General features: G+C 48.4%; 1 protein-coding gene across 5 annotated transcripts in view; it reads left to right on the top strand.

Moving 5' to 3' along the window:
- Nucleotides 1–4300: 4300 nt before the first annotated feature.
- CECR2 (CECR2 histone acetyl-lysine reader) overlaps nt 4301–10904 on the top strand; it is a 104399-nt gene continuing 97795 nt past the window's right edge. For 3 of the 5 annotated variants that reach the window (XM_084766079.1, XM_084766078.1, XM_084766077.1), the window contains exon 1: nt 4302–4649. In XM_084766079.1, coding sequence (XP_084622205.1) covers nt 4524–4649 — 126 coding nt within the window. In that variant the 5' untranslated portion in view covers nt 4302–4523. Of the gene's footprint in view, nt 4650–10904 lie in introns of all 5 variants that reach the window. The other 2 variants (XM_084766081.1, XM_084766080.1) reach the window with 1 other exon arrangement.

Genomic DNA, 10904 nt, shown 5'->3' with positions numbered 1-10904 from the left:
TTTGGAGCTTTCTGTCAATGATCAAAAAGACAGTCGTTGATTTTTTTTTGGTACGTGCATATGTATGGTGAATATATGACATATATTATTATGTGTGCAGGCAACAACTCGTGTGTGGAGATCAGAGGACAAGGGTTCTCTGTGTAGCGTTGGCTGGCCTCAAACTCATAGCGATCTGCCTGCCTCTGCCTCCCACGTGCTGGGATTAAAGGTGTGAGGACGAGGGTTTAAGAGTCAGTTCTCTCCTTCTACCTAGTACGACGTATATACGTATGTATGTATGTATGTATGTATGTATGTATGTATGTATGTATAGGGTTTCTCTATATAGCCCTGGCTGTTCTGGAATTCACTCTGTAGACCAGGCTGGCCTCGAACTCACAGAGATCCACCTGCCTCTGCCTCCCACGTGCTGGGATTGAAGGTGTGAGCCATCGCTGCCCAGCTGAACCTCTTGAATACCTCATGCCTACAGAGGCTGGAAGAAGGAATTGGATCTCTTGGTACTGGAATTACAGGTTGTCAGCTGTCATGTGGGTGCTGGGAATCAGACCTGGGTCTTCTAGTCGAGCAGCCAGTGCTCTCAACTCAGGTGCTCTCATTTTTTTTTTTTTTTTTTTTAATGTTTGAGACAATGTCTCATGGGACTCCGGCAGGTCTGGAAGTTGATATGTAGAACAGATTGGCCTGGTGGCCTGCACAGATAGCTTCTAATCTCTGCTTCCAGGGCTGGGATTAAAGGTTTTTATTATCACATCTGGCTTCCAACTGACTTTTTTTTTTTTAGTCAGGGTTTCTTTGCGTAACCTTGGCTGTCCTGGACTCACTTTGTAGACCAGGCTGGCCTCGAGTTTACAGAGATTCTGCCTCCTGAGTGCTGGGATTAAAGGCATGCACCACCACACCCAGCTGCTCCAACTCATTTTTTTTTTTTTTAAGTTTTTTTGTTTTTTCGAGACAGGGTTTCTCTGTGTAGCCTTGGCTGTCCTGGAGTCGCTTTGTAGATCAGGCTGGCCTCGAATTCACAGCGATCCACCTGCCCCTGCCTCCTGAGTGCTGGGATTACAAGCGTATGCCACCACGCCAGGCTCCAACTCACTTTTTAAAGTAAGTTTCTGACTAGTTCTCCAGGTCTGTGTCTGAGGAATTCTCCTATCTCTACCTTTCATCTCTCCGGTTGGCTTGATGGGACTACAGACACAAACCACCACATCTGTATTTTTCTTTTCTTTTTAGTTCCAGGAAGGAAACTCAAGGTGCCTGGCTTGCACAGCAGGGGCATTAAGCATGAAGCCATCTCAATGACTGACTGAATTAAATATAATTTAAAAATTTTTGGCAGTGCTAGGGATCTAACTCAGACCTAGGCAAGGACTCTGCTACAAAACTACGCCTTGGCCTGGCTAAATTGGCACACGCCTTTCATCCTAGCACTTGGGAGTCAGAGGCTGCCAGCTAGCTCAATGTGTAGGACAGCCAGTACTACACACTGAAACCATGTCTTAAAAATCCAAAATAAAAACAAAAAGAAAAAACCTATACCCATATACTCATCAAAGTCATTGTAGGTTAAAGGCACTGGCTCATGAGTAGAAAAGAATAAGAGTGAGACGTGGTGTAAGGAAGATGGTAACCCAGTTATCAGAGAGAAGAAAATTGACTAGGTTGGAACAAATCAGGAGCTGCAGCTGCCCTCAGAAGCAAGGGGTAAAAAATCAGAGGGTGAGTGTCTTAAGTATTCAAGCATTCCTAAAGGGTCCTTAGTGTAGTTTCCAAATCAGCCCAGGAAACAGGTCAGAAGCAGGTAAGCACACGGGGAAAGGGGAAATAAATGTTGAGAGCTGGGGCGAGGCTCCAGGGTTCAGGGGAAGTAAGCCTAGTCTACTTGGTCAGACCTAAGTCATTTCAACTCTTTTACTCTGGAGCCCGGACGGGAGTGGGACAGACAGTACGTACAGCTTGAAGGTAGAGAGAAGGAAGCAGGTCCATACCGCAGGGCCCAACGGAACCAGTTACATAACGGTAGTCTTCTCCTGATGCGCGAGTCCCATGAACTCATGGGATGCTCAAGACGACACTGGCCCCAGAGGCAAATCCACCCAGAGGAAGGAGGTCTGACGGTTTTGACAGCATAAGGGTTGGAAGAGTAGCACTTCCAGTTTCACAACAGCTTAGACTTTTAGGACTTCTGGCGGCAGCGGTGTGGAGCAAGGAAAGGGGAGGAGGTTACAACGGGGGTGTGTAAGTGCGTGAAACGAGCATTCAAGTACCGTAGTGATTACCGTGTGGCCAAAGCTCTCTTAACTTTGTGCGTCCTGGCATTGATAACTTATTAGGCTGACCAGTAAGGACAACTGAGATGCCGACTATGAAGGTTAGATAATGATTAAAAAGAAAGACAAATGAGAAGATAGACCGGAGAACAGGGAGGAAGGAGCGAACAGTTAGAACAAATGGATTTGACGGAAGTGAGAAGAACGCACCCCGGAAGCGCAGGCAGCATTGGTTCAAGGTGATAGAGAGCTGGTTGCTAGCTAGTTTTTATGAAACCCTTTCCAAAGGAAAAAGGCATAGTACACAGAGAGCACAGTTCAAAGAAAGACAAACGTGAAGGCTCGGGATCAAGGAGTGCCTGAGTTTGAGGCCAGCCTGGGCTACTGGGTGAAACCTTGTCACAAAACAAAACAAAAAAGTCCATACAACATTCCAGGAGATATGGCGAATTCCAGAGGCCTGCTACTCCCCCACCCCCCACTCCTCCAATTGATTCAGGAGGCATCTACAGAGTAGCCGAGTTAAAAAAAACATTGAAAAAAAAATCGGGTAGATAGCGTTCATGGGTAGCTAACCCCCACCTACAGGTCAGTGTGCAGGAAGATGAAGTGTCTTAAGATCAGTGCCGGCTCACAAAAGACACTCTTGGATGTAGCTTAAGCATTTTAGTGTTTCTAAGTGCTGCCTTACAAAGACACAAGAGGTTATTAAAATGATCAGAACGGGCGAGGGAGGAGGAAGGTGAATTACCCCGGCAGCTCACTTCTACATCTACCACACAAACTCGCTCCTCATGCTGGCTACCTATTATTCTCTCCGGGGTCGTCCCTATCGCTCAGTAAGTAGCTAAATCTGAGTGCACGTCGGGGGCGGTGCTTCTTGAGAAGTGGACTAAAGAGAAGCAGCCAGGACGCTCAGCCTAGAGTAGAATTGCCCAAGCGCAGTGACCAACACAAACAGACGAATCTTCATCAACGGAGTTCTTCCAAACTTCGGCGTTTGTTTTTGGAGGTGATTTCCCCCTTCCGGTTTAGAAGAAGAATTCCAACGTCCTGAACGGCAGTTAACATTACTAAAGCCCATCACATTCCCTTAGCCTGGCCAGGCCTCCACCCCCAACCCGGACACACGTCCCAGAGTCTCGAGGCTCTTCCCCATCCCCCCAGCCTCCTTAGCTACATTGTGAGCGCTCGCGCCCGCAGCCCTGCAGCGCTCGGCGAGGGCAGTCACAGGGCTCTAAGCTAGTCTCCTCTAGGGCGGCTGCACGTGTCCGTTCCCTGGGGTGGGGGAAATTGCTCTTCCCGCTAGACTGCTGATTGGTGCCTCCCTCCCCCCCCCCCCAACCAACTCCACCCTTCCCGCCACACTCTACCCTCCGTCCTACTAGGTTCCAGCCTAACCAGCCCCGCCACCTTCTTCGCCCTGGAGAAGCGAGACACTTTAGCGCTCCCTGAAGTCCCGTTCTCAGACGGAATAAAAGCGCTAAAGAACAGGTGGAAAGCGCTTCGTTTCCCTGGGCCTCCCGTTCCCAGCGTGGACAGCCCACTCGCTCTCCTGCACCACCCTCCCCACATCAGTAATAACTGAAATCCCACACGTGCGCACTCCTGGAGCTGGCCCCTAAGCGAGAGCACCACCCAGCGGGCCCTTTAAAAGGACTCGACCACTGAGGCCACGTGGGGGGTGGGAGAGAGACCCTTATTGTCTCCCGTCACCAAAGTCGCCCAAAGTCCCCGCTCCCAAACACCTGCACCGCAGAGCGCGGCTCCCACCCGCCCGCCCGCGGCCTGCGCGCGAGGGGGGGGACGACCCCCTCCGCGTCACGCGCGGCCCCTCCCGGTGCGCGGCGGGCCCGCTCCCCCTCCCCCTCCCTCAGTGCAGCTGTCCGCGCAGGGGTGGGGGCGGGGTTGTTGTTGTGGTGCGCGCCGGCCCCGCCCCCTCCTCGTGGGCGGCCCCTCCCCCAGGCTTCTGCCGGGCCCCCTCCCCACCCCCAGCCCCATCTGTTTTCCTCAGCGCTGAGTGGATTATATTGTATGGGACTGGGGGCGGCCGCACCGCCGCGGCGGGACGGGGCGAGCGCGCGGCCCCCGCCGGCTGCCCGAGCAGCGGCCGCTTGAGCGACTCGGCCCGCCGCCCCCCGCCCGGCGCGCCTCAGCTTGGTGCTCACGCCGAGCGGCGGGAGCCGCGGCGCACTGAGAGGCGCAGCCGGAGTCGGAGCGAGCGAGCGAGCGAGCGAGCGCGGCGGGGAGATGTGCCCGGAGGAAGGCGGCGCGGCCGGGCTGGGCGAGCTCCGCTCCTGGTGGGAAGTCCCGGCCATCGCGCACTTCTGCTCGCTCTTTCGCACGGCGTTCCGCCTGCCGGACTTCGAGATCGAGGTGAGTGGCCGGCGCTGCGCCCTTTTCTCCGCGCTTCTCTGCGGGGAGTCGAGGGCCGCCGACTTGGCGCGGAGTGCGGGCGGGCGAGGGGCTCGGCGGCGGGCACGAGGCTGGCGGCTGGCGCTGGCTCCCCGCGGCCCCCGCGCGCTCTCGCCGGCGGGGGTCGAGGCTGCTTTTGTCGGCGCGGGACCCGGGGGAACTCTCCCGGGACTCCTCGGCCGGCCTGAGGGCGAGAGTGCGCGCGCGCTCCCCGCCGGAGCCTCGGAGGCGGCGAGCAGCTGCTCAGGCGGGGACCGGGACGGGGTGCGGGCGCACGCGCGGGGGGCGGCTGCGGCCCCGGGCTGGGGCGGCGTTGCTCGGGAGATGCTCGCCCGGGTCGCACTTGGCCGACTTGAGGAGGCCCGGAACTCTCGGGCGCTTCGAGTCAACTTCGGGCGGGCGCAGATGGGGCCTGGGGCTCGGGGCGTTCGGTCTCCTTGTGGGACCGCCCGTCGCTCGCCGTCGCTCGGGACGCCGAGGCTGTGGAGGGAAAGTTTGGGATCCTCCCCACCCCCTTTAAAAACTGCTCCTCGTCTGAGGAACGTGCAGCCCTCCGTGCTCGGGGAGCTCTCTCTTCGAGTTGATTTCGCCACCATTATTCCCCCGGGCGAGCGACGTGGAAAGGGATGGCTTTCTGGCCGGGCGGAAGGTGCTTTCAGGACCCGAGGCTTTGTGATAACTGGACTAAAATCGGAGGGTCCTAGCGGCAAAGACCGTGGCGGGAATGTGGGAAACGGAATGTAGAAGATGGTCCGAAGCAGCATCTGTCTTTATATTTGGAAGGAGGTGTGAAATATGTGATTGGTTGGCAGGTTGAGTTGCTTTCTTTTCTATGGTAGTCTGTGTAGTGACTTAATCACCTTTTGCCTTGGGACAAAGGTACACGGAACTGTTGGTCAGTTACTGTTTTCAGTTCTGTGCATGGCTTTACAAATGAAGTACTCAAAATTAAAACCATTTATTTGGAAGGTCTGATCGTTGTGATTGCCTCTCCACCCCCACGAATCTTGCATTTAATTTGTTGACTCCTGAGGTCTTTGCTCACCTTTATTTTTAAAGTCCGTTGTGTTTGCAAAAATATCGCTTATTTCTGTGAATGAAGCGTGGGAACTTACTTTTGTTGCAAAGTTAATGAAATCGGAAAACTAAAACGACCGCAAGGGTTGGGTTAGGAGTATGAAGCTGGGGCCACTCGCTGGCTTTTTGGAGGTGCTTTAAAACAATGTGAATAGCTTGGTAGGCTTCTCCAGGTCGTGAGCTTCCCCAGGTTTTAGGAAAATGTAACTTGGGAATTTCACGCAACCTGAAAGCGTTTGTTTACAAAGTTTGAACATGATGTAACGAACATTTTTTGTGATGAAATTTTGTAATGAAATTGGACTACAAAGACTATTTGAGGACTCCTAAAGGGGAAAAGATGCTTAATGAATCTGACGTCCTGTGTTTCCTTTAGTTGGTTTGAAATCCTGAGTAGTCTAATTAAATCCTGCTGTTCAAAATGGTGGCTGCCTTGTGTGTTTGGGGTGTTGCTTGTGACAGTGCCATCTTGGTAAACTTGTCCCCAGCCCGATTTCTTTTACCAAGAAAAAGTAAGTTCATGAGCCGGAATTCAAATATATTTTTACGAACACTGCTGCTGGAAAAATGCCAGCTTTCTAAGTCCCTGTGTTCCCATTTTGTTGGTGGAAAAGTAGATGAAATCCATTTTGCCTTAATTATACTCAGAATATTTAGAGTAGCCTCTGATTTCTGTCCCAAGTAGTAAACTTGAGGTCTGTTGTGTAGGATGGCCTAATTCCTCCAGGAAATGTAAACTATTACTGTCTTTACATGGTGAATTATCAGGTCTACTTGACACGGTGTCTTTTAATTCTAGTGGTTAAGGAACAGTTACGTTGTGTGGGTGTGCATGTGTCACGGAGTGCTTGTGGAGGTCAAAGGATAGTTTGAGAGAATTGGTTCTCTCCTTCTGGGGGTGAGAGCCCCAGAATTGGCACCGATTTCCTTCACAGGGATTCATCTCTCCTAAGCATTCTTTTGAAGAGACACTTTTGTCAGTTATGTTACCTGAAAAACATTCAACACATTAATATCCTGATTCCAATATGTACACACTTTAAATACTACCAACTCTTTTCTCCTCACCACTATGAAGATGATCAGTAAATATGTAACAAATGATGGCTTTCCCCTCTTGTAGCTCCTATGTTTAATTTAGGATTTTGAATAGTTACTAAAAGGTGAATTTTCTAAAATTCTAATTCTCTTAAGAAATTTGACTTTGACCCATCAATAATACAAAATTCCCCAAAGACACCATCAGTGAATTTGTTTTTGCTTTTCTTAGGTGATTTGAAAAACATCCACTACTTTATTGGTTAGGCCTTACAGTGCAAGTCTTAAAGTAAAAAATATACTAGTTCCGAGCTGAATGTGCCTGGTAGTGGAAAGGCCCCATAGCCCCAATTACACCCTGGAAAGCTAGAAATGAGGAATATAAACTATCAAATTTTCAAGTTGGACATCATTCCTTTAGGAAGCCAGTTTTCTGTCCTGTAAAAGATCGCATTTTACCTCTTTCCCAAGCTGAATCCTTGGGTTTATAGAAAATTTAGGACACAAAATCCTTGAGGACTTAGTTTCTATCCCAAATGAAGCCATCGCCAGGATTCTTGTTGCTGTTTTGTAAGAGGTCAAGACCTCCCACTTAGGAGGGCTCTAAAGTGGGGATGTTTTTATTTTTGCATGTAGAAATATTTTTGTGCTCAGTTAATTAACTTTAAACTGATCGTTTCTTCAGAAGAGTCAACATACTTGACTTCGTGATGTGTAGTGTTGTGTATTGAACTCAGGGCGCTTATACATGCTAGGCAGGCTCTGTATAACAGCCTTTCTTGGCCCTTTTCTTTTTCTGAGACAGGGTTTCACTGTGTGTCTGTGGCTGGCATGGAACTCACTGTGTAGACCAGACTGGCCTCCAATTCACAGAGATCATCTACCTGTGTCTCCCAAGTGCTGGGATCAAAGGCATGTGCCACCCTGCCCTGCTTTTTTGCTTTTCATTTTAAGATAAGCTTAAACTTATCTTAAATATGTGTGTTCCTGCCCTAAAATAAAGGTTCTCACATAATCAGAACAAAAATCTGATGGTATAATAAGAATGCTTTCAGTTGTTCCAGATCCTTGGTTTATGATAGAGTATAATTCAGAGTTGAATAGTTGGCAGAATAACTGAAGTTGTCATAATTTTCCTCCCTGGTTTTAAAAAACAGCACACAAGTTGTGTTGGGGCACGCTCAGTAATCCCAGTACTTGGAGAGGCATGGGCAGGTGGATCTCTGTGAGTTCTAGGCCAGCCTGGTCTACAAATCCGATTCCAGGACAGACAAGGCTACACAGAGAAACCATGTCTCAAAAATCAAAACAAAACCCAAAAAGCTTATATAAAGCTTAATTTTTTTAGCAAGATACAGATAAGAGAATTAAATAACTCTAATCATCAATGAAGGGGGGAGGTAGTAACTTAAAATTGTACTTGTGACATTTGGGTAAAAACCTTCTCTTACCATACTTAGAAATCCCTACTGGGCAGTGGTGGCTCACGCCTGTAATCCCAGCACTCAGGAGGCAGAGGCAGGCGGATCTCTGTAAGTTTCAGTCCAGCGTGGTCTACAGAGGGAGTTCCAGGACAGCCAGGGCTACACAGAGAAACCCTGGGGGTGGAGGAAGAAATTCCTAAATTCCTGATAGCTTTGTGCTATGGATTAGGTGTTGCTTTTAGTTTTCTGAAGAGGCTAAGGTATAGTTGGGCATTAGGACATTAAAGAGACTGCCTTCAGTAGCTGGTGTTCATTAAATACTTAGGGCATGCTTTTTTACAAGTCTCACTTTGCAGCCAGGGTTGGTGAATTTTTTTTAATTGTTGTTTTGTTTTTGAGGTAGTGCATGAACTTAGCTAAACAGGCTTTCTGTCCCCCCTCAGCTTCCTTCCCTAGTAGCTTGCGTTATAGGCATGAAATATCTGTTCACCAAAGCAGCTCATACTTGGCTCCCTTTGGCCACATTAGCTGATAATATAATCAAGTTATGTATGATTTAGTTAAAGCCAAATAGTTTGTACTTTATATTGTAGTGGATTAGGTAGGTTGTTTTGCTCTGATATGAAACAAAGAAATAATTGACCTCTTTAAATTTAGTACTTGCTTCAAGTTGAAGTAAGGCGACGGAAGACAGTATGATTTGCCATAACCTTAAAGAGCAGCAGTTCACAATCTTTGGGGTTTGTTGAACAACCTTTTCACAGAGGTCGCCTAAGACCATCAGAAAATACAGATACTTGTATTAAAATTCACAACAGCAAAATTACAGTTATGAAGTAGCAATGAAATTAGTTATATAGTTAAGGGTCAACCACAACATGAGGAGCTGTATTAAAGGGTTGAAGCCTTAGGAAGGCTGAGGAGGCCCAGGCCATCATGGTGGTACAGGCGCTGGTACAGGGCTGGAGGGGTCCGTCCAAGTAGATGTTTGGAATTGTTTACATGGATTTGAGTGGTTTGTGTAGTAGTTGCAGCCAGATCAAAACAATTTAATTATTCTTTTTTTTCCCCCTGAGATGCTCTCCTGCCCCTTTCCAGGATTTCTTTGTGTAACTTTGGCTGTCCTGGAACTCTTGATGAGGCTGGTCTTGGCAGAAATCTTTCTGCCTCTGCCTCCTGAGTGCTGGGATTAAAGGAATGCACCACCATGGCCCAGCTTCTTTCCTAAGACTTGGCGTTTGTAGCCTGAATCTTGCCTGCCTTGTGTCTTCTTTTGGGTTGATTGTATGTGACTGATGCCCTTCACTCAGAAGGTTGATGTGGGGCCAGGATATATAGGACTTTGTATTCTGCCCTCAGTATTCCTGTGTTTCCACTCCTTCATCAAGAGAATGAACCATGAAATAAAATTTACATTAGTTGAATCAGCTGTGTTTAGGGGTGGGCAATAGATTTTGTTTGTGTACAGGAACAAATGCAGTCAGGGTGAGGATTATAGTTAGCACTTTAATTATTCTCTTTTTTGGTTTTATGAGACAGGGTTTCTTTGCATAACAGTCCTAGTTGTCCTGGGCTTGCTTTGTAGACCAGGCTGGCTTCAAACTCACAGAGATTCGCCTGCCTCTGCCTCTGGAGTGCTGGGATTAAGGGTGTGGGCCACCACACCTGGCTTTTAAAAAAGGTTTACTTATTATTTATACAGTATTCCTCCCACATGTGTGCCTGCACACCAGAAGAGGGCACCAGATCTCATTACGATGGTTGTGAGCCTCCATGTGGTTTCTGGGAGTTGAACTCAGGACATTTTGAAGAACAGCCAGTGCTCTTAACTTCTGAACCATCTCTCTAGCCCCTCTTACCCCCCCCCCCCCAAGACAGGCTTCTCTGTGTAGCCCTGGCTGTCCACTTTTGTAGACTAGGCTCACCTTGGACTTAGAGATCTGTATGCCTCTTCCTGAGTGCCATAGGACTTAAAGACATGCACCACCACTGCCTAGCTTTTTTATTTTATTTTTGAGACAGGATTGCTTTTTGTTTGTAACTCAGGCTGCTTTACAACTTGCTATAATTTTCTTGCCTGAACCTCCAGAATGCTGGGTTTGTAAGTGAGTTCCCTTGTCTGGCAGGGGATTATTTTTAAGCCTTTTGAAGTAAGTGCAGAGTCAAGTTAATGTAATAATTTCTATTGACGTGTTATAGAGCATCTACAAGCTAGGCAGGGTACTTGCTGATGAAGGTACAGCTATGTGTGTAACACAAAAATACCTGCTCTCTGGGTAGATAAGGTGCCTCAGTGGATAAAGGAGTTTGCTGCCAAGCTTGAGGACTTGAATTTTATCCCTTGAGCAAACATGGTAGATAAGAGGAGAGAACCAGCCCTTTCCAGTTATCCTCTTCCACATGTGTTCAGTGGCACATACGTAAGGTAAATAATAATTATTAGTATATTTTTCTGAGACGCAGGCCATTTCTGTCTAGTCCTGGTTTTTTGGGAACTCATTCTGTAGACCAGGCTGGCCTCTGCCTCCCAAGTGATTAAAGGTGTGTAGCAGCACCATGCCCAAAATAAATTAATAAGGTGTGAAAAGTCCTTGCCCTCATCTTAGTGGACAAATGATACAGTATGTCACAGGGTCTAAGAAACGATGAAATCCAGGGATGCTTGCTAAGGGTCATG

Source organism: Acomys minous (assembly GCF_964271855.1).
Source record: "Acomys minous genome assembly, chromosome: 17".
Lineage (NCBI taxonomy): Eukaryota > Metazoa > Chordata > Mammalia > Rodentia > Muridae > Acomys > Acomys minous.
Note: the sequence above shows the minus strand (reverse complement) of the source record. Positions and strands in the feature narration are given on the sequence as shown.